At 36.1% G+C, this 24,838-nt stretch overlaps 1 protein-coding gene across 14 annotated transcripts in view; it reads left to right on the top strand.

The window, feature by feature from the left end:
* CACNA2D1 (calcium voltage-gated channel auxiliary subunit alpha2delta 1) overlaps positions 1-24,838 on the top strand; it is a 472,576-nt gene that overhangs the window by 409,594 nt on the left and 38,144 nt on the right. For 3 of the 14 annotated variants that reach the window (XM_072147262.1, XM_072147266.1, XM_072147261.1), the window contains 11 exons: positions 268-342; positions 1,613-1,669; positions 6,999-7,070; positions 7,415-7,486; positions 8,864-8,925; positions 13,093-13,169; positions 14,755-14,775; positions 15,964-16,024; positions 16,256-16,353; positions 21,750-21,834; positions 23,638-23,700. In XM_072147262.1, coding sequence (XP_072003363.1) covers positions 268-342; positions 1,613-1,669; positions 6,999-7,070; positions 7,415-7,486; positions 8,864-8,925; positions 13,093-13,169; positions 14,755-14,775; positions 15,964-16,024; positions 16,256-16,353; positions 21,750-21,834; positions 23,638-23,700 — 743 coding nt within the window. Of the gene's footprint in view, positions 1-267; positions 343-1,612; positions 1,670-4,788; positions 4,813-6,876; positions 6,895-6,998; positions 7,071-7,414; positions 7,487-8,863; positions 8,926-13,092; positions 13,170-14,754; positions 14,776-15,963; positions 16,025-16,255; positions 16,354-21,749; positions 21,835-23,637; positions 23,701-24,838 lie in introns of all 14 variants that reach the window. The other 11 variants (XM_072147265.1, XM_072147269.1, XM_072147273.1 and 8 more) reach the window with 7 other exon arrangements.

The raw sequence follows: 24,838 nt of genomic DNA, 5'->3' as shown, positions 1-24,838 counted from the left end.
TTTTTTGGCACATATGTCCCTCTAAGGAGCAAATTGATCTTGATAAATTTGGTAGTGGTGTTGTCCTATTTCTATGCCAGGGGATGACCCGGGTTATTTTTCTCCAAAACATGCGTCTAAACATACCACAACTGCTCGAAAATAATGTCAAACATAGACGAAAAGAACATTGATAAATTCCCACCATTGTGTATATTTAGTAAACAGCAGCACATAAAAGGGGCAGCAACATGTTTCAATTTTGTAATTCTACACCTTTTTCCTTAGCTCTGCCCTAATGGATATTATTTTGCCCTTGACCCGAATGGTTATGTCCTACTCCATCCAAATCTTCAACCAAAGGTATGACTATATAAACTAATATAAATATTCACTTTGTAGGTATTATGTTGTATGTCTTTGCTGAAAGATTAAAATGAAGTAAAATGGGCCTTTTCTTTGCAGTTCATATTCAATCTTTGATGAGAACTGTTAGTGAGCATCCATTCATATGGTCTCTCTAGAGATATTCATTGGGGGTTAAGTTAGCACTCTAACTGGGCCTAGGGCAGTCACAGCATTGAGACAATCTTGGCTGTGTACTCAGTGTAATTGTCTTGGTGAAGGTTAATCTTTAGCCCACTCTAGATCAAATTTTCATTAAAAATGGCTAAGCAGTATGCTACATTAAACCTACCATCAACCTATACCAGTCTCCTTGTCCGAGCAGCTTAACTCCATTCTTGCCGGCTCAGCTTTGCAGATGGGAATGTGACTGCCAGCAACACATGGACGCCAACATCTGTGTTTGTCACTCCCTGTCATTGAGGACGATCCATCACGATGACAGCCTTGGGTCTTTATAAGACCCGAGGATTTGTCATTTCTGTTACAATATGCAAAGTTGTGCTCTGATTTGGTATCATGAGCAAGTTGAACACTTTTACTCTCAACCCCCCTTTATTTGCATAACTGATTTTTTTGTTTGTTGTGACATGCTATAAATAAGCAAGGACCCCTGGCATTTCTGGTAGGAAGAAGTAGCTCGGATGCTGTCTGCTACAGCGCACGCACAGGGTCAGAGTAATACGTCATTTAGGGTAATGGTTGGTATTTATTGGAAATATCGGAACACAACTCGTTTCGGAGTATGGAAGACTTTCTCAAGTGAAATGAGACTTAGAACTGTAAGATAATAAGTTTTGCTGTAGCCTGGGAGGAAAGAATTCTATCCCAGTGGCTAACCTAAAAATTGTCTTAAAGCCTACATGTACTGAAAGGCATTGTAGACAGATTTGTAAACCACTTGATCAGTATGCCCTAACATATTGTAAAGGAACTAAATTCATGTGGCCTAAATATTACCTATATATTTTATATTGTACTGAGATTATAATCACTCTTATAATCTCCATGTGGGCTCACAATGGGGAGGGGAATCCCAAACACATGATTAATTTTTTAGGAAACAATGTAACCATTTTGTGTATGGAGTTTGGGTGGAGGCGAGAGGAAAATCATGCAAACAAGAAGAGAGATTTTACATTCTGTCACTGTACATCAAGTATTGTTCTATTAAGCTTTTATATCATTAAAAATGTAAGAAGAAATTCAACTATCTTTACTACTTCAGCCAATAGGCATAGGTGTTCCTATGATAAATTTGAGGAAAAGAAGTCCTGGTTCTCAGGTAAAATTGAATGCTAGTAAACAGCTGAAAACAACTAACCTAGAAGGCTGTATTCTGTGGAAGCATGCATTATAGTGTCCATACTATAGGAGGCATTTTACTGAATTTGAGAATTTATTCAGAAAGCTTTAACACAATGCTTCACATAAATGCTGTATGCCCAGCACAAACCTATGATGTTGTTGATTAGGGTACAAGAGTGAGAAAAAAAAGTAGAATTTCGAAATAGGCACAAATCTTAACTGGTTAGATATTGTTGTTTTATTTTACCGATGATGGAGGAGGAGGAGTACTACAGTAAAGCATATTCTTATCACCTCATTCAGAAGCCTAATGAATTTAATATTTGTCTTGAAGCCTCATCCCATGTAGGGCACTGTAGATAAACTTAAACTACCTGCTGGGTTCTGGAGATGGTTAACAGATAGTTTTTAACCAGAGGAAATTATGGGATCCGTTTATCATCAGAGGATAATTTTAGCAGAAGAGTCTTGTTGGAAGCTGTCATTATATTTAGGCCCCATGCACATTACTGTTTTGTGTCTAAACAGGCCTTATATTATATGTCTCTTATTATAGTTAATTTGTTTATTTAGTATTATCTGTAAGAAACATTAACTATTATGATATCTGCATTTAAATTCCCAAATTTTAGAATCAATGAATTCAATACTTTGTTATTTTTTGTTATAGCTCCAACAATTACTTTTTCTGTGACTTATAAAGAAAAATTTGGGGGGCAGAGAAACTTCAGTAATTACATAGGGGGAGACTTATTAGAAGTGTCTGAGGTAAAACTTCAAAGCTGAGCTCTGATTCGTTGTCATGGGCAACTAGAACAGTTCTGCTGTCAAACACTTCTGATAAGTCAACCCGTATATTTTTATCTCTATATCATATCAATTATTTCCAATTCAGTTCCAATTCCTTCAGTTTAAAGGTTGCATACTTTCCCATATACTATACAATTTGGTAAGTCTGTTAGATCATTATTAATTCTTTTCATAATTTAAACATTACTGTAAAAAAAATATTTTTGTTTTATAATATTAGTTCAATTATATGTATACTCATATTGTATGTGCCATTTGAATTGTATGCTGAAAATAGAATTTTTATGGCAACATGTGAATGAATATCTTCAGGACAATTTCAGAAATGTTGTCAGCATATAAAAGCATTGTGGGATATTTATCAGAGCTTGCAGGCCAGTTTTTTTGGCATAAAAGCCCTAAAATAATTGCAATACCTGGCCCAAAGCCAGCAAGGGGTGTAAAGGGTAGCGTGCTCTGCAGCGGATTGCCACCACTCCAGTGCACTGGCTATGTTCAGGCCTGAACGGGCTCCGGTTAAAGGGAACCTGTCATCAACAGGGCGTCTGTTAAAACCCCTAAACATAGGGTGTAGTAAATGCTGTCCAGGCATGTCCTTATAACACTGGTGTGCCAGCCGCATGCTGAAATATCACCTTATATTCCAATTCATCTACTGGTCGGGAAGGGGGGGGCGGGCTTAGGGGTTGACTAGTCAAGCATGCACCCAGTTTCCTGCCAGCTGCGCCATTAAAACTCCACCTACATTTCTCTTTTCAGTGTCTCCAGCGTCTTCCTGTTCTCTGGGATCTCGGATAAGTGCAGTATGTTTAGTATCTCCTCTCCGGCCCTGCGGGTATCCGGAGGGAGAAACATGCACAGCACATGCGACGGTGAGGTGCACAGATTGCACCGCATGTTTGGTGTGCGCATTTCTCCCTCGAGTTATTCACAGGGCCGGAGCGGAGATACTAAACGTACTGCACATGTCCGAGATTTCAGACGAGATCCCAGAGGACGGGGAGATACTGGGAGTAATGATGCAGGGTTCTAATGACACACCTGGCCGGAAGCTGGGTGCATGCTTGACTTGTCAACCCCTAAGCCCGCCCCCCTTACTAGTAGATGACTTGGAATATAAGGTGATATTTCAGCATGCGGCTGGCACACCAGCATTATAAGGACATGCCTGGACAACATTCATACACCCTATAATGTGTGAACCTTTTAGAGACCGGGTGCCCAAACTACAACCAAGACCCACTTATTTTTCGCAAAGTGCCAACACAGAAATTGAATTCGTGATTTATACTCCCTGTTCTGTCACAGCTTTCATTCATATCAGCCCCCTTAGGACTGATATAGAAGAAATTTGGATGATCATTGTAGGTTCCATCTAGGGTCCCATAAACAGGAAAAATTGTCAGGGCCGGAGCAGGAGCTACAATGATAATACAGATCTGTCCACATCTTCCCACTCCTCCAGTATTCCCAGGTAGTGCTGTCACTTTAAATTAGCTCTGTGCACAGCAAGTCATGGGGTATCAGGGGCTGGTGGAAGATACCTGGAGGACTCTCTGTTCATGGCCCGGGTGCCCACAAAAAGGGTTCTGAGTGCCACCTCTGGCACCTGTGCCATAGGTTCACCACCACTGCCCTATAAGGTATGTTTAGGGGTTTAACAGGCGTCTCGTTGGTGACAGGTTCCCTTTAAAGCATAATGCTAAACCAGGCTGAAGCCTCCTGATATATCCAGCATGCAGGAGAGGTGGAGGGAACATAGAAACTGGTGCACCATGCACCCGCATTTGATAAATTACCCCCTTGAACATAAGGGATTTTTGTATAGATTGGAATTGACAGACCTGCATCTTTATACAATCCAATCTTCCATGATTCTATAATAATATGTTGCATTAAATTGTTGAGTTTTAATACTCATTCTTTGACATGTATTATTATTCTACTACTTCATTACAACTAGCATGCCATACTTCTGTTACTTTATTTCATTACTATCTAAGCACTTCACTACAAGCCATCGCAATTCAGTGCTACAAATATTTAAAGTTTTTATTTTATTTCTTTTCTAAGCATCATAATATAGTATATTTCTTACTATTTTGTTTTCTTCTTTCTTCTGCTCTTTTTTGGTTGGAATGGGAAAATGTCTGTTCTGCATTGTCATTGCATGCTGTTTGGCCTGGGCGTTCTGTTCATTATCCACTGCATGTAAGAAACTGTCTTTTCTTTTGCATTTTGATTTTGTGGGCTTTATCATAATTGTAAATAACTTTATTTCAAAAGAAGAGGATCCGAAATCTTAAGCTAGTAATTGTTTTTTTTTTAATAGTGTAGAATATATTTGTAGTCGATATAAAAGGGTAATTTGATTTTCAAAGGGAATGTCACACCGGTAAAATAATATTTTATGTTTAATATATTTTTAATGTTTTTTAATCATGTTACTTTTTAATCTTGTCAGCTACATCAAGTAAACATTTTACATGTTGTCTCTAAGCTTAACAACAGACTTACACTAGTTCTGTGTTCTATGCAGTAGTCACCTTGTACAAAGTTTACTACAGATTTAGCTCATAGAACACCTTAAAGGAAAAACGACTATTGCATCCACTACTGACAATATATGATGCTACAGCTTATCTACACATTTCTGCACAAAACATTCCTACAAAACTCTCCACAGACCTCAATGAGTCAGCTCCAGACTCTTCCAGTCTATTGTCAAAAGAATGCTGTAAAGCATAGCACTAAATGCTGCTAACTGAGCTCAGGTAAGGTAGGGACCAACCTAATCATGGACAGATTAGATACAATTAGAAAAAAGTTGATATGTTTTGTTAAGTACAAGCAAAAAATTAATGACAATTTCCCCTTGAATATCATCAAGATAACCCATGATGAGACAGACATACTTGAACCGATTATACACTTCAAAACTGTCTCTCTTGATCCCCCATACATATTGATGTTCAATTAGGAGTGCGTGAGAGATAAATGGAAAGATGTAAATAAGCTCCTTACAGATACTTTTTTCCAACAGCTGCCATAAGGAAAAAGTTCAGCCATCCTTATACACATTAAATGGTTAGCCAGTGACATTTGACCAATGTGGTACCAAACATGATGTCAACTTTCATTTACTTTCATTGGCAACTACAGAAAATCAATAAAATATAATTATTTATGAAGCAATTCATTTTTATAGATGTTATACAATTCTGTGACATTTGATGACTCAGGTATATTGAGTTTATGTACAAAAACTACTGGCAGTAAAGATTGTATACATATCATTAGATTTTTAGTGCACAGCATAAAAAGTTGTATTTAACTTGAGTGTTAAACTTGAATACACACCTCAAATGCTGCAGAACATCATAGCACACTCATCATATGCTGCTGAGCATCATCATACACATCTCAGCTATTGCAGAACCTCACATTACATACCTTGGCTGCTGAGGAATGTCATAATACACACCTGAGCTTCTGCAGAGCCTCATAAAACACAGCTCACATAACAGCAAAACATAACAGTACACACATCAACTGCTGCAGAACATCTTCATGCACCTCAGCTATGCAGAGCATCATAATACCCATCTCAGAACATCATTATGCATGCCTCAGCTGCTGTACCTCTTAATATACCTCTTAGCTCCTGCAGAACATACATGCAAATATTTCTTCCATATACTTACTCACAGTGAAGTCTGCCATGCAGTCATTTTAGAAGGGTGAGGGTTATGCACCCTGTGTACCCTGTCCAATCCTCTATTTTCACTGACCAGACTTCTCCATGAAAGAAGAGGAAAGGAAGCGCAGGGTGTACATCAGCAGCTTCTGTACCCATTTCCGCACCTCTCTGGTGCCTCAGGAGATTGGATACCCCGCCCGATGCTAAACACTGCCCTAGGTTCAGCATCATCATGCTGGTTCACAGGTGGCATTGAGACAATTTGCTGTAAAATGTAGCACTTTAGTATTTTTTTTTAGTATACATTTATCACAGCGAGAATATATTTATAGGGAGTATCCACTTTGCTAGAAGACTTTTATTCTGGCTTTGTTCACTGGTATATCTGGTGAGTCTATACTTAATTAATTGTAATTCTGAGTATGTTTTATAGATACATGGGCCCTGTTACATGTTCTACATATAGTTTTATTATGACTGTTATCTATGTTTACTTTAATGGTTATTCTACGGCAAGTCTGTCCGCCCAGAATCAATATAACAATACTATTGTTTTTCTTCATATTGCATTGTAATGGTATTATGAATCTTAGTTATGAGTTATTAGACATTTCTTCATTTTATTTTTGACACATTTATATGATATGTTGCTGAAAATGGTTAATGCTTCATAGCGCAATAAATCCAAAGGGGTAAGTTACATTTCTAGTTTAGTATAGTTTAGGCTCTTTTTATAGATTGTGGTAGTTTAATTGAGGTAAGGCTGTTATTTTACACTATGTATTCTCTGTCTTAGAATCCAAAATCACAGGAACCTGTAACACTTGACTTTCTGGATGCAGAACTTGAAAATGAACACAAAGTAGAGGTACATTTTTTTTCCTAATTACATACTATACCTACTTTGAAAGAAAAATTATATTTCTTTACCATTGGTGAAGTCAGTGTAATCTTTTCCCTAGCTAGAAATAAAATAATATAATTGCTATTACCATACAGGAAGTTGTACAGTAAATTTACAGTTTTTTTTATATACTGGTAACTAATTTTTACCTGTTTGATATATACGATGGGTTTTGTGTCATATAAAACAGTAAGTCTGGACATTCGATTCTTCACCTTGCAAAGGCTATAGAAGTAGCTTGTCTACAGAGAAATGGCTACTAACTGTAAATACTGTTCAGGATTCAAAGTTATAGTTTTTTTTTTTAGATACGTAATAAGATGATTGATGGAGAAATAGGGGAACGGACCTTTCACACCTTAGTGAAATCTCAAGATGAGGTAAGAACCTATCAAAATATGAATATTTTGAGTAGAGACTTGAAGAGTATTTTATCATATGTATTGTAAAATCTGATAGGTAGTGTTGAAATAAGGTGCAAGAACTCCCTAGTTACTAGAGTTTAATGTAAGGTATATGATAATGTATTCTATAAGATACATGAACCATAGCAGTTTAACCGCTTCAGTCATATTCTGTAAAAGATAAATGAATAAGAATGAAAAATATGATGTGTTACTAGCGGTCTTCATTTAAATTTTATGTTACACTGTATTTAAGTTTAATATTGAGTTTTTGGTGATCAGTGACAATATGGTACATTTATAAATGGAAACTGACAGCACGATTTGAGCCAATAAACCACTACCAGTATGTTGCCAGCAGATTACCACTTTCCAGACCATGTTTCCCTCATAGTCCAGTATGATGGCATTATCCAGAAAATCAACTTTTAAGTGAGATGTAAATAGGTTGTGTAAAGGAAAGGAGATCTAATTACTTATCCCTGGATGCAAGACCATTGAATACAGCAAAGAAAGCTTTCTGATGTTGATTTTAGTGTTCCTGCCCTGTGGCTTTATACAACCAATTTACATCTCATTTCAAAGTTGATTTTTTTTAGATGATGCCACCACACAGGGCCATGAAGGAAACACAATCTGGAGGGTATTTTTTCAGCTTGGCCATATGCCATGCATTTCTATGGAAAGGCAAGCCCCCCCCCCCCCTCCTATCCAGAGTGCCTGACCTACACCCACCTGGCCATAACTGCACGGGCATACATTTGTCTAAATGCAGCCTTAATCTGCTCATTCTTTTAATAAGGAATAAATAAAACTGATAAGCAATGTAAACTGCAATAATTTATTAAGGGTAAACAAACATCCCTGTTCCCTTTTCTATGCTCCTTTCTTCTAATATAGGGGGCGGTGCCTTTGAAGACCTTCTCAAGTCTATACGCAGCAGATAGATAGGACAGGAAACTAAAGATTTTAGAAAAGCTTTTTTCATACCTAGTGAAAATTCAGCTTTATTACTAAATACTCTAATGAGATAAGACTATCCATGGAGTCAAGGTCTAAAAAACATTTTAAAACTCTCCTTATTGTCTATGTGAGGGATGGAAATATGCTTTATACAGAAAGAAATAAAGAGAAGAAAAATATAATTTTTCTTTAATAAGATATACAAAGTTGACGAATAATCTCTGCATTGATTAATGCAATTTGGCTTAAAAGTTTAGTTACCATTTGCAAATCCAGTTTTAGAAAAGGAGTTGTGTTGTTTACATTATAATCCTTAAAGCAATATTATATCAGGAAAAAGTAAAAGAATTGTACTAATTAAAATATTTTTTTTTAATCTTTTATCTTTAGAGATATATTGACAAAGCAAACAGGACATATACTTGGGGGCCAGTAAATGGAACAGACTACAGGTATCTACATTTTAACAATTATTTCATTATATTATCGTGTTCTGTACAGGCATTATCTGTTATCATGATCACACTTTTATGACATTTACATCTCCGTTTTGTAGAGTATATAAATACTTTCATTACTTATAGCTCTTCTTTTAATGGAACCCTACCATGATGAATCTACCATCAGAAGTAAATCTGATGGTAGGTTCCACCTGCCTGCCTCTACCCTAATCTGTAATGTAATAATCCTGGAATGTAACCTAATTTGTTAAGTACTTTATTTTAGTAATATGTAAATTACCTGCAGAGGCTACTACGACATGGAGTAGCCTGGCTAGGTGCCGGGCGCTAAGACTGTTCCATGCTCCAGTAGCCTTAGCAGTGGCACCTCCTTGCCTCACTCCTCTTCATAGTTACGCCTTCACAAAAGTTTCAGATGTTCCCCTGGGTTCTATGGAACTGTTGTACATTCCCAGGGGGGAAGGACACACGAGGAGGTGGCACTGCTAAGGCTACTGGAGTGTGGATTAGCCTTAGCTCCCAGATCCTGGTAAAGGCACTCCATGACCTAGTAGCCTTAGCAGGTAATTTACATATTACTAAGATAAAGATTTTAACAAGTTGGGTTAGGTTCCAGGATTATTAAATCACATACTTAGGCAGAGGAAGACAGGATGGTAGATTACTCATGGTAGGTTTCCTTTCATATTAACCTCTTAAGGACGCAGAGTTTTTTCACTTATTTCTCGCTCTCCACCTTAAAAAATCCATAACTATTTCATTTTTCCGTGTACAGAGCTGTGTGAGAGCCTATTTTATGCATTAACACATGGTGTTATTCATTATTCCATGCCATGCTGGAAAAAAAATTCAAAAGTGGAAAAATTGGAAAGAAACATGCTTGCATCACTTTCTTGTGGGCTCAGTTTTTATGACTTTATGAATATGCGCTCCAAATAACAGGTGCTTTATTCTTTGGTTCGTTACAATTGCTACAATCACAATTTATACAAGTTCTATTGCGTTTTAATACATTTTCAAAAGTTAAAGATTGTGTATGAAAATGAAAATTTTTTTTTGCCATTTTCTGACACTTTTTCATACTTTGTTTTTTTGCAAAATGAGCCGACGTTTTCAATGCTACCATTCTGAGGACAGTGTGATATTTTGATCACTTTTTATTCCATTTTTTATGTGATTTTGTGTGCGTTTTTGGACATTTGGACGCTATTTTCCGTTATGGGGGTCACTGCTGGCAGTAACCGTTTTTATATTTTGATAGATCAGGTATTTTAAGACGCCGCACTACCTAACGTGTTTGTGATTTTCACTTTTGTTACATTTTATATCAGTTATAGGTAAAGGGGGTGATTTGAACTTTTAGGTGTTTTACTCTTTTATTAGTTTTGAAACTTTTGTGAAACTTTTTTTTTTTTAAGAATTTTTAGACCCATTAGGTTACATTAACTAGGGTATTGCAGTATATGGCATTTGCACAGTGTTCATACAAATGAATGGATATATAAATAAATAAAGGAATTATTACCATATATACTCGTTCATAAGCTGCGTTTTTCAGCACAAAATATGTGCTGAAAAACCTCACCTCGGCTTATACACAAGTCAATTAAAAAAATAAAAAAAAAATTGTACTTTCTATTGGCACTATTTAATATTCTGCACCGTGTGCATTGGAAAAAAATCCAAATGTGGTAGAATTGACAAAAAAATGCAGTTTCACTATTTTCTAATGGGCTTTATTTTTACTGCTTTTACTATGTGGCTCAGTTGACATCTCCTCCATTCTTTGGGTCAGTTCAGTCACAAAGTTTTTTTATGTCTTAACAACAAAAATACAAAAATCTTTGCATTAAATTACACCTGTAACAATTTGCATCTGTTGGATCACTTTCCTCTCTTCCTGTTCTGCTTCATGTGTCACTTTCAATTCTTCCCCTTCCCTGCTGTTACTGCTGACTACACAGTTAACTACCAGAACAGTGCAGTAGAGGAAGGGGAGACAAAACAGCACACAAGACAAGTCTGCCACGTAACCAATTGTGAAACACTGCGCCCAGCAGCACCATCTCCCCCCCCCCCCCCCGACATTAGAGGTAGCCAGCAGGGATAATCAGGAAGCCAGTGCCATCTATATGCTCCCCCCAGAAAAATGATAACAGGGTCTGGGCGGTGCAGGTGTTGGAAGCTGCACTGCACTCGTGGTTGACAAAATGAAAGCTGAGCCATGATTGGTTGCCATGGGCAACTTGAAATATTCTAACTTTCAGGCACTTGATAAATCTGCCCCATTGTGTCAATCTTTTTACATGGTGCCTTGTGTTATATTCATGACAAGTGACCATGTGTCTTCTAAGAATAGCAAACTGTACACCATGTATGTGATTACATGAAATCACAGCAGCCTCCATGGAGGATGGAGAGGAGTAGAAGTCCATGGAGGTGGCTGTGACTACATGTGATCACATACATGCATGGGGTACAGTTTGCTATTATTAGGAGTCTAAAGGACCTGAGATGATGTCACTCTGGTCACATGACATATACTGTGACCAGTTTGGAGGCATAAGGCATGGGTAGCATTAGATGGGAGGGGCCGGCCGAGCAGGACATTCTCCCCTCTCATGCGCGGCAATATAAGATAAAAGGTGATTTATGTATTTATGTGGATGTAAGCGAAACTATTTTAAGCTAAAAGAAGGGAGTCAGTCAGTGAATAGAGCTCTATAGGAACCTGTCACTGACTGTATATGTGCAAATGTGGTGACAGGTTCCTTTTAAAATGTTTCATTCATATATTTTTCTTGAACTGTTGCATAAAATATTACTATAAACAGATTATGATCACAATTTTAGAAGTAGTTTACATACATTAGACTGAAGGATATTTATTAGGGCAGCAGCTGTAATGTGACATAATTATCATAAGGTTATATTTAATACAAATTTATGACTGATATAGTGATAAATAATGGTACACTTATGTTAGGAAAAAAATTATTTAGCTTCTTGAGTCAGTTGATTTAAGTATCTCCACCTGTGCACAGAGGGGTAGGGATTTAATGAGCCTCATAACGTACAAGATGTTTGACTCTGAACAGATGCAGTGTAAAATTTTCCAATAGCTTCTGAATGAGATTCCAATTTGCCAACATCCAGACAAGAACTTCCACAGGCCAGACATTTGTCTTCAAGCTAATTGGCTATGTGAGTTGGAATTATAACTTAAAGACTTCATTTAAAATCTTGCGCTGAGTATGTCATCCATGTTATGTGCTGTACATTTGTGACTCATGGAATGAACAAAAAGAAGATTAAAACATAATTAAATCAGTGTAATTTAAGAAATACCTGTATATTGTTAGTGACCAAAACTAATATGGTACCTGCCTAATACAACTAAAAACATATTTTATATTATCCGTAGTTATATATTGGCACTTAACTTTCTGACCCAGAATGTCTCGTAACTCTTGTGTCCTGAGTATTCGCATTTATTGCTATAACTTTTTGGTTTACAGCAGCACATGTAGATTTTTATGAGGTTCCCATTGTAAGTAGAGATTACAATTAACAGAATAGAGAAGATAGTTATGTAGACTACTGACAACGGACAGGAAAATTTGTCCCAATTCTGATTTTAGACCGCCAAGTCACTTTTACAAAAATGTTCATTGGAAAGGCTGTGGCTTCCAACTAGTGCAGTGTTAGACAGATTTATCAAAGATAAAAACAAAATTATGTTGTAAAAAACTGATGTCACCTAAGCTAAGTGATATGAAGTGTACGGGATTGACAGTCTAAAAACTGCATCCATCATCAGAAACTTTGATAAAGGTGGTACAGCATAACACTTCTCTAACTGTGCGTTGTCTTACCTTATGATACTTTTATTAAATCTGCCCTGTTTGTCAATGTTTTTTTTTACCAAAATGGGGCTTCTACTTTAAAAAATTATGTATAAAACATGTATATGATTTTTTTATTCAGTTGTATTATGCTTTGATTACATTATATATCTGTTTCATTGTTGTTATAAAATATTGTAAATCAGTATCCCAACAACAATTATGTACCTGATTTGTTTTTACATAGATACATAGAGATTAGATTAATACTATATTCTGAACTCCTAAAACAACTTATCAATTTGTGTTTTAGCCTTGCTCTGGTGCTGCCTTCCTACAGCTTTTATTACATTAAAGCTAAACTGGAAGAAACTATAACTCAAGCAAAATGTAAGTACTTGAAACATGTTCAATCAAACAATAGACTTTGATGTAGCTTATATCTATACTTTGGTGATATCATCTATTTTTGACAATGGCCATCATGAAACCCCCAAAAGATTGCAAGATTCTTAAATATTGGTGCTAATTATTAAGTCTCATACAGCTCATCAATTTTGATAATGTCAACCTATATTGATGATCAATGTACACTGTAATGAAAAAGGAAAGTTTCAAATTTGAAATGCAAAAAGTTTGTGGGGAGATTTAATTTTTTTTCTTTATAATTTTACTGCAAAAAAGTCACACATTTTTGAGTAGTTTGCTTATTTGCAGTTTTTCTATGTTTTTAAAAAAAACTTGGAAAAAACTGCAAAAGCTCGCCTGGCCACAGGAACTTAGCAGGAAGAAGCAGTACAACTGTCTTTGCAACTTTTTGTGCAAACATTTGTGACTGAAAAAAGTTACATCCTCCACACCAGGCATCATTGTTAGACTAACAGGCACATGACCAATTTAACAAAAGGAAAATTAGACTAAGAAGCGAGACAAGAACTATACTGACAGAAACACTAGAAATAGAAGAGATAAATCTCCCCCTAAGGCTGTATTCACACACATGTATGGGGGACGTATAGAAGGCCGGCGTATATATACAGCCGATATACGTCCCCCATACATTGCTATGGGCTCACGGCACTGTACCACTCTGTACCACTCTGATACGGCGCTGTGCACTGTATATGTATATGTACCGTATATGCACTGTATATGTATCTCCGCAGCACTGATGTTTGCCCACCGTACTATGGTACGGCGGGCATACATTGTCTGAATGTAGCCTAAATCTAATTGTGTGAAGATGTATCAAGGATACCTTTGCAAATGTATGTCTCTGGCTAGAAAGTAAAGGCTACTTAATGCTAATTCTAATATTTTTTTAAAATTATTAGTTATATACACATTTTATGTTCCTTTATTGACTCAGAAAGAGGAAACTGCTGTTGTATTTCCTTATGGGCTCATCTACAACCAGACTTGTTCATAGTCACCTCAAAAACTTCAAACACCTCAAATTTCCATCACAATGTCTTCTTCTACTAATATCTACTACATATATATTAGATGTTTAGAATAAATTCTCATAAAATGTCATAAATGTATGAAAAATGTAATTCCCCATCAATGGGACCCACATCAATTTCTAAATGCATTATTAAACTGTATCCTATAAACTTTTTCCATCCAGATGTTTATACAAAATTGATAGGGCTTATTGATAAGCCTGACATTTATAAGCCATTAGGGAAATGCATATGTTACAGCAGGCACACTGTAGCCATTATCATTACATTTGCTTTGTAGATCCTTTCTGCAACAAGGTATTACTGGGACGTTAATACATTCTTGTTGTGATTGTGCTTTTTGTGTCTTTTCTTTTCAGACTTTAATTTTACATGAATAAACCTTTGATCTTGTCACAATATCTTTATTCAAGAATTTCGTTGAATAAAATATTGTTTGTGACCCCCTTTACCTTTACCCTTTTTCCTGTTTTTTTTCCTTGCTTTCTCTCTATGATGGATATTCACAGCCAAAAGGGGCAAATTAAAGGGCAAGTACTTCCTTTATGGTTACTTTTCTAGTCTTTGCTATCCTTTTAGCCTTTTAGGCACCCTTTTCTACTTCCCCTTATTTATCTGTCATCTCTATGTGTTGGCGCTTAGACCGTTTACAGTGGCATGTTGTATAATACTGAGCTATAGGACAGCTATTACAGCATATTAGAGGCAGAACTTTAAGCTTTCAAAGATTATTTTAAAATTAACTTTCAGTCATGGTGTATTCATACAAATATCCAATGGGCACAGCTGCATAAACACAGCTTTATACAGTCACGCAACACTTTAATAATACTTCCCAGGTAAGTTTACATACATTTTGCAGAGAATATGCAGCAGGTTACCACAATTCAATCGTCTCCTTGCCTGTTTTGTTTGGAGTAAGAGTACAAAACAGAAAGTTGGAAAAAAGAGATTATCACTTTCAAGATGGATACTGACTTTCAGCAGGACCATAGACCCATATACAGGCAGTCCCCGGGTTACATACAAGATAGGGACTGTAGGTTTGTTCTTAAGTTGAATTTGTATGTAAGTCGAAACTGTATATTTTATCATTGTAGTTCCCGACAATTTTTTTTTTTGCCCCAGTGACAATTGGAGTTTCAAATTTTTTTGCTGTAATAGGACCAAGAATTATCAATAAAGCTTCATTACAGACAATTTTAAGCTGATTATTGCAGTCTGGGACTATTTTAAAGCATCCAGAGAGCTTCACCAGAGGTCACAGTGGGCAGAGGTGTCTGTCTGTAACTATGGGTTGTCTGTAAGTCGGGTGTCCTTAAGTAGGGGACCGCCTGTAGGGGCTTCCTGACAATCTGCTGGTAACAAATCACAGTAGAGATTAGGACTTGCATGTTGGATGCTAAGATTTATTTTATTGGAGATAAACCACCTAAAGAGCTGGGAGTGATATCTGTTGATTAAATGAGCAAATGCAAATGCTCACAAACAAATCCTGTACAGTTATACCTGTACATCCTGAATTGTACATCCTACCTTGTGATGTAGAATATATACAGCTATATAATCAAATTTAGTCTTTTTCTCTATTGTCTGAAATGTTTTGTTTGTTATGGAACATTCCACCATGGATGTAGTTTATTTATTCCAAGGCATGAGAAAGGCCAGATGGAACAATAATGTGTTTTTATATTAAATTTGCTTTATTTTTCTTTTAGACTCTGAAACATTGAAGCCTGAGTATTTTGAAGATGTTGGTACTACTTACTTAGCTCCAAGGTTGGCCAATTTTCTGCTGAATTGTAAAGCTTTATCAGTTTAATTTTTATCTTTATTCAAACATATCAAGTACTTTACTTTGTCTAGTAAAGTTCTTTTAACTGTTGTTTTAAAGCCAAGTCATTATGTGCTAGGGATATGAATCTGTAAACTATTATTTCTGATTTCTGATTCTATTTCTGATTCTGATTATTCTTTGAATTTCATATACTTTTTTTTTAATATCAACAGGGAATACTGCACAGACTTACAGATTTCCAATAATAATACAGAGTTCCTACTAAGTTTCAACCAATACATAGACACCAAAACACCAAGCAGTCCATCATGTAAGTAGATTTTTTTCTTAAGTAGATAATTTATGGTTCTTTATTTATGTCACATAATCCTTGCCAACTAGGAAATACTGCATCGAATTCTTGATTTCCAAATAAAATTCTAAATTCCTACTAAATTTTAAGTAATATTTTGACCCAACAATGTCCGTTTTGCATGTTTATGTCACATAATGTGTCAATAACTAGCAAAATATAATATGTTAATAAAATATTTTCTAAACTAATTATCATGCAAACTACTTTATATAAAGTCACATTTTAGTACGGAACATTTTTATGTTGCAAAAAAATATATTTTATCTCTTTCAACATCTTAGAAAGTTGTTATTTAACACAAATACTGAAATATTTTGTGTTCATTCAGTAAGTTACATTTTAAAACAGTAAACTTTAGTCATGAAATGGTCTTGACATTTCAGTATAATTGCTTACATAATATATTTAAAACCATTTTGTTTGTGCCAAGAAAGTACTTAGTACAGAATCTCTTTGAAATCCAGAACCAAAATAAACTATTATATACTAAATATATTAAATGACCTTTAATATAATAAAAGTAATTGTCTAGTTGTGGCATTCTGTTATCTACTGCTACTCACAACATATTAGGTATTTTTGTTATTAAAGGGAACCTATCACCATCAGGTCAAAATGTCCTTTCTAAAGTTCCCTCTTTTATGTAAAATGTCACCTTTTTATCTATAAAATATCTACTCCAAACATAGGCGATTAGGCGACTCTTCTCACCTCATTTTTGCATGAGATGAGTCAAGTTTAGTGGCTGAAGGGGGAGTTTCACTTCAGATGCCCTATTTTTCATTCTATAGTACCATGAAACAGGTGTCATATTAAAGATAAGCTTCTCATCTTTCAGATCCCATCAATAGGCTGTAGCTTGCATTTTATCTAGGGGCAGATTAAGTCATGGGCTCTGGGCTGGAAATCACTTCCTACATATGGTATTAGAACCAAGCTTCTTGGAGAATAGACAATGTGTTCCTACTGTCTGCTTTTAATCTGTGGTTACAGGACCTTGGGAGGACTTTCAAAGGTCCTGAAATGGCTCTTGTGTGTTGTGTACATTAGTATTGAGAGCATGAACAGATTCACAGGGATTTCATTGGTGAAGGTCCTTCTCACTATAAAATTTGGTTGGTGGTTTGGGTGGCCATGGGTCCCCAAAAAGGCTTGGGCCCCAGGCTACCACCCAAACTGCCTATATTATAATCCACTACTGATTTTATCTATGTCTTTTTCTGTCTGTGTTCCCAGTTCTGTAGCTTACAAAACCATTAACCATGATGTGATCTTAAAGATTAGACCCTTATCTTTAAAATGATACACAAAGCTTGTTTCTAGGTACTATAGAACTTATAGTCATATTTGCCTGACTTTTATAGGTAAATGGATGAAATTTCACATAAAAGAGAGAACTCTAGAAAGGACATGTTATACCCTTCCTGAAGGGACTGGTTTTATTTAAATAGATTTATACGATAACATTAAATATTTTATAGCATTCCTGAAATTTGATTATTTCAATCCCTTGTGGCAACATGATGTTCTCTCATGATGTGGCAGCAGGTGTTTGAAGAGGGCTCACAGGCCGAGCCCACAAACACCCACCCCTAACACCTGTGATTGGTGCTGGCCATGGTCGCTGTATGTATCAGACGGCGGCGCTTTCTACCTACCAAGCAGGTAAATTCTAGTCTTGGCCCCTAGAAATGTGCTAGACAGTTATGATCCACACGGTGGATTAGGGATAGTGATACGAGGGACAGTCAGTATATTTAATGTGTATGGTCTCACCTACATACAGTCGGCAACAGCAGGATAGTGTGTTAGATCAAAGCTCCGTGCCAGCTCAAACTGTCTGCTTGCTCTTCTTGCAACTGCCGCCAAGCATAGCGTCCGACTAGTGTCAAACTCATGTGACAAGATTTCTGGAGAATCTATACTCCATCTTATATTATATCAATAAAAGCTATGTTTTAATATAAACCCACTCGCTATTACTCACTTCTTTTTACCTGTCCCTATCTACACAGTATCATTAAGGTGGTGTACACCAGGGAGTGATCCTTACATCACAGAACAATTAATTTTATTCAATTTTCAGAGAAGTCATAAGAAATAAGTAACCTTAAAAAAATAAAGTTTTTGAACCATTCCAAAATGTAAAACATAATTGTTTAATTAGTAAAAGTCTATTTCCCATGATAAAGAATGACTCGCCCTGGGCAGTACAAATAGACTACAAATTATGTCAGTCATCTTAGTGCAAAACATGTTCTATAAAAATAATTAACAAAAGAAATATTAAGATAAGTGTCTGAGAGTAAAACTGTCCTAGTTGCTCATGGTAACCATTCAGAGCTCTGCTTTCATTTTTTAAACTGCTGTGAGAAAGCGAAAGCTGAGTTCTGATTGGTTGCCATGTGCAACTAGAACACTTTTGATCTCATATACTTCTAACAAATATCCCTCTAATATTTCTATTATTATTTGTATTTGTTTTACTTAAGCAATAAAAATGCTCTTTAAATACTAATAATTACTAATAAAAGCCATTTTAAAATCTTACTAAATAAAAGAGCACCTATAATTTGTGATATGACAGACATTGATAGCGTTAATTCTGATGAAATGTTTAGTGCAACATTATTTCACATTTCCTCCTTGTTTAACAAACAATATGTACAGTAAGCTATCTTTTATTCTTCATGCGTCCAGTGACTTCTGTCCTTCCTTATATCACTAGTCAGGAAGTATCATAGGTTATGATGTTGAACTTTATCTAAAATATTAACTATAATACCAGGAAGTTATGTAAACTGTTTATCATGAAAGGAGTTATGACATTTTCCTATTCAGACAAGTAATTGTCCTTATTTGCAAAGTTTGCATTTTGTTAGTCACTGTTAACTGTCACTGTACCTGAAAATAATGAAAATAATATGTTCATCATTAGCTCCATTACTATGAATATGATGCACTTGCTTCATACATCACTTAGCTTAGAATAAATACTGTATATATAGATCCACTATCTGTAATAAGCATCCTCTGAGACCTTGGGAATCATTGATCATTTGTAGCTGACTTTTTCTAAATTTCAAATTTCCACTTAAAAGATGTAAAGTAAGTGGGAACTACAAATTAACTATATATGTAGAATCTGGAAATATCATCCCCATTCCGGGGCAGCCCAGTGAGTCAGTAGCATGCACAGCTACTATATGACACTAGCACCTAATGAAATAGGATCCAACCTATGCATTCTACATATGATCTCCACTAAAGTAAAATGTTTTTTTTTCCCTGTATTTTCTATGACACTCCAAACAAAACAATTCTAGTTAGCTTCCAGTGAAAATAACATTGGAGGGTGTATATGTGAACAATGGCATTTGTGTGCTGTGGCATGTATTGGCATTATGCACCTTTTCATTTGATTGAAATATCCAGGTATACACTACTGACAAAAAGGGATATTTTACTTTCAGATGAAACTAGTGAAAACCCCAAAATGTTCAAGCAGCAGTGATATTAAATCATGAAAGTGGACTATTTAAGTGTATGTGGCCTTGAACAATGCAATGCCATCATACAGTGTATCATGCTGTTCACTCATTGTCTGCTAAAGCATACTGTAGCATCACACTGTTCTTGAAGGGCGACCCTCATGTAATTCAGGTTCTGAGGTACAGAGTTATGAGCCTCTTCATGGTGGTGACTTCAATGACATCTTCTATGATGATTAAATAAAGCCTGTGTTGTGGGGCAAAATGACTGGAATAATGATATTATTTAAGCAGTATTGGCTCGTGACTGTTACCATTAACATAGGAAAGTATAGGGAAGGTATGTCTAGGCAATACAAAATTGCCAAAATTTCGTAAAAACACTAACTCCACCAAAGTCTCCACTGGTGACAATAGAGTCTGATGCATAGGACTGTACTTGACGTTTCCAACATTACAGATGCTCCTTGGCCCATGCAAGATAATGACACCTGTGCAAGGTGTTGTGTTCAGGTACTCTTTCAGGTTGACTAGCATGCAGACCACATTGATGTAAATAATTAATAATGCTCTGATGCTGAAGTTGCATGTCTATGATCTCCTTAAATGTGCCTGGAGTTATTTGGCATTCCTCATGTGGTTCAGAAGAGCATTGTTTATATTGCAGCAGTCATCAGTGTGGGATATGGCCAAAGGGCATCTACTTTCTATGACTCTACCTTTAGGTTTATTGTCCTATTAAGAAATGCTTGATGTTGAAGAAAAATATTAACTTTGAAATTTACAATCAATATTTTATGTATTTAATATCTGTATATGTTTTCCACAGACACAATATTGTGTGATAAACTATGTGACATTTAGTACTGGTTATATCATTCGGTACAAAACAATGGGGCAGATTTATCAAGTGTCTGAAAGTCAGAATATTTCCAGTTGCCCGTGGCAACCAAACACGGCTCAGCTTTCATTTTTCCAGTGCTCATGAATATTTTAAAAGGGAGCTGTGATTGGTTGCCATGGACAACTAGAAATATTCTGACTTTCAGACACTTGATAAATCTGCCCCAATGTTTTCCTAAATATCCAATTGAAAAATGAAACTAAGCCGGGTTGTTTATGTATTTCATTTACTATTCTTTAACTGGAATGCATATTGATCAGTGAGATAATTGCTCATTGCTGTTTTTTATTAAAGTTTTTTTAAAACATCAATAATACTGAACAGCTAATGGACCTATTAAAATACTACTTTTTCTTCCTACCTGTTTATTTACCAGAATGGATTTTCTGTAAAATTTTTCTTGGTTACCAAAAGTGAAGAAGAGAAGATAAGACTTAGGAAAAAAAATGTTTACAGTGTAAATGTTTGAAGATTCCTCCAGTTAAAGGAAACCTACCATTTCAAATGGTAGGGGTAAGCTGTAAATACCGAGCACCAGCTCAGGGTGAGCTGATGCCGGTGCTTACTTTCGTTAGTGTTATTAACCACTGTATTGCGGTTTTAACACTTTTTAAAGTTTATAGCCGAAGCTGCTTCGGCGCTGCGTGCGCACCACCGTGTGCGCGCCTACACAGGAAATGCTGGAGACAGCTCTGAAGCAGCTTCTGCTATAAACTTTAAAAAGTGTCAAAACCACGATACAGCGGTTAATAACACTAACGAAAGTAAGCACCGGCACCAGCTCACCCTGAGATGGTGCTCGGTATTTATAGCTTACCCCTACCATTTGAAATGGTAGGTTTCCTTTAAAAATGGTTGGCTTTCTTTATAAAATTTTAAAATACTATGGCCATTTTGCACACTAGAATACATTCTCAAATATCTGTGTTGAACTTTTTATTATATTTTTTTAACAGGCAATAAGGACTTGATCAATAGAGCTCTATTGGATGCAGGATTTACATATGAGCTGGTGCAGACTCACTGGAAAGGAGCTTTACCGTAAGATGTTAATTTTTTTAATTGGATGACTGTTGAAATCATGTAGGACCTGATGATAGGGAGACATTTTCATAACTGTCACACTTATGTATCCTGGGAACGATGTTGAAATAATCTGATTATTATTCTGTTGATGAATTTCATTATAAACACAAGGGATCCGTGAATGTGTGACTGTTAAAAGTTAAAAATAGGGACTGTTAAATCTAAAGTTCTGTATTCTTCCCATATAATATAATAGGGTTATTTATATATTTTTTAGCCATCATAACAAGCATTATGCTAAAATATTTACAATTTACCAAAATATTTATATAAATGATTATGTGATTCATAACAATTTTTTATTATTAGTTATTTACAAAAACATTCACAAAAGCCCTCTTCGTTCCAATAGACAAATTTCTGCCTAATTTTAGTGGGGAGGACCAGGTACCTACCATCAATCTTACTCAAAACTGTCTAAATGGTCAGAAATGTAATAAATCATGTCAGGTGTGCCCCTGTGACCTATATACTGTGTCGCAGGTGCACCCATCTGCCTCCCTGTGCCCCTGGAGCTCAGCAGATTCTCTTACTCTGCCGCCTTCCAGCATCCGCCTCCTTGTTCTGGCGTGCACGTGCCTGCTTGCTAGGGTATGTGCATGCCAGCCGTCTAAGATTTAAAGGGTGAGCTCACTAATGATTGGTGCTGGCCAACTTCCTTCCCACATCAATTCCCAGCCTTTTCCTGTGCCCCATGCCGGATCTGTGTGTCTTGGGCCTTAGAGAAAATTTGCTCCTGATGTCCCTTGCGTTTATGCTGATTTCCCATTGTGACCTCAGCTCCGTTCCTGACTTTGCTCCTTTGCTGCCAGCCCAGAATTTCTGTTATGTCCCCGACTCTGATCCTGTGCTGCCTGTCCTGACCTTCTGCCTGACCACGACTCTGTGCCTGCCTTATGATTCTGTACCTTGCCTTGGCCACCATCTGTGGAGTGACCTGGTGATACCACGAAGCAGCAAGTCCAACCCGCTGTGCAGGTGCCACTTAGACTCCCCTCCCTGGTGTCAGCATACATCAACGTCCATAGTGGTCCAGTGGGTCCACTACATTTCTGACCATCATGCTAGACAGTTTGTTAATTGTTTACTATTACTTTTTGGCTCTGTAGTAGGTTTCAGACGCTTGAAAAATAGTCCTTTTTCCTTTTACCTTTTACTATAAGTTGGAATAAAAGAAGTTGGAATAAAAACTGTTCCATATATTTGCCTCCCTTATCTTAAATGTTAGATTGACCAATAAAAACTTCTATCAAATGTTATTCAGTTTGGAGAAATTAGTGATTTAAATTGTCTGTCAAAGACACAACACCAATTGTAAAGATAGATACATTTTTAATAATATTATCATGTACAATGCACCACCGGGACTAGTTGTACTTTACAGGTGACTACCAGGTTATAGTCTAACTCTGACAATTATCAATAATCTGCATGTAATTAATTTTAGTAGAATTAAAACAAGTCTCTGTGTAGTGTAGACATTAGGATGCACATGAATAATCAACCCAAACTGAGGTACAATTGATGGTAAGGAGCAAACAGTTACAGTACCTCGGCTGTACACCTCAGCTCTTTATTGAATAAACAGGACATGCATTCACATAACATTTCTTTTATTTTACATATATAATTTGGATTAGCAGTTAGGAATCATCCTTGTTTCACTCTTTGATGTACTTGATTATATATCCATGTATCTTTTCTATAATGTACTAATCTATTGAGCAATGTTTAACCTTATATAATCTTTGTTTTTAGAAAAGGAGTTATAGCTAGATTTGTAGCCACTGATGGTGGAATTACTAGAGTTTATCCCAAAAGGTAAGGGTATACAGAGACTGGGCATAAGAGGGCAAATTGGCTGATGCAATAATAAAAACATTTTAGATGATGCATTAAATTTTACATATAATTTGTCTTTTCAAAAAGTATACATGTCAACAATTATTACAACTGCCATTAATTATAGGTTTACTTATGTTTTTATTATTCTTATTTTCATTATGATTATGTTTTAAATACCTTTATAGACAGAAGTATCATTTTCCAACTGCTCTGTCTGCCATAAGTGGACGAAAAACTAAGCTTCACCTCTTTACAAAAAAAAAAAAAAAACCTCAAGAAGTTGGGATGCTATATAAAATTTTAAAATATATACATAAAAATGAAATGCAATTATTTACTATTGTTTTTTATTTACAATGGATCATAGAACACATATCACATGTTTTAATTGAGACTTTTATGAAAAAGTATTAACTTTTACGACTTGACGTCAGCAGGACATTTCTAAGAAGTTTCCCATTTTATTTTAACAAAACTCTGTAATTGTTAATGTCTGGGAAGTTTAGTGACAGGTTTTTTGAGTTTTAAGACAGGAATGTTGCATTTGTGTCTGATGTAGCATTGAACTCTTCTTTCATAAAATCATATTGCTGTGCTGGATACAGTATGTGGTGTAGCATTGTCTTGCTAAAATATGCAAGGTTTTTCCTAAAAGATATGGATGAGAGCATATGTTAGTCTAATACATCATTAAAATATTCAGCATGATAGTGTTCAAGACATGTAAACTTCACATGCCATAGGCTCAACTGCAATAAAGAGACAGGTTGCTGAACTGAACATGGTAACAAGCTCTTGAGTCCATGGTGGTCAAAAAGAATTTCGAATTTGGATTCATCCATCCACAAAACACCTTTTAAGGGAGCCTGACCTCACATTAACCCCCCCCCCCTTCCCCATTCAGAAGGCAGGGCTGGGATGCCAGATACAGGGGGTGGGCACAGCAAACTGACTGCAGGAGGGAGGGTTACCTGGCTGCCTGACAACATCCTGTAGCATGTTTTTTCAATCATGCTGTAACCAAGTCCTCTAGGGGACGTACATATTACAGAATAATATTGTGTAAGGACCTTGTCCTTTACCCACATGTCTTTCTCAATACTCTGTTTCCCTT

This window comes from Engystomops pustulosus, chromosome 4 (assembly GCF_040894005.1).
Source record: "Engystomops pustulosus chromosome 4, aEngPut4.maternal, whole genome shotgun sequence".
Taxonomy (NCBI): domain Eukaryota; kingdom Metazoa; phylum Chordata; class Amphibia; order Anura; family Leptodactylidae; genus Engystomops; species Engystomops pustulosus.
Note: the sequence above shows the minus strand (reverse complement) of the source record. Positions and strands in the feature narration are given on the sequence as shown.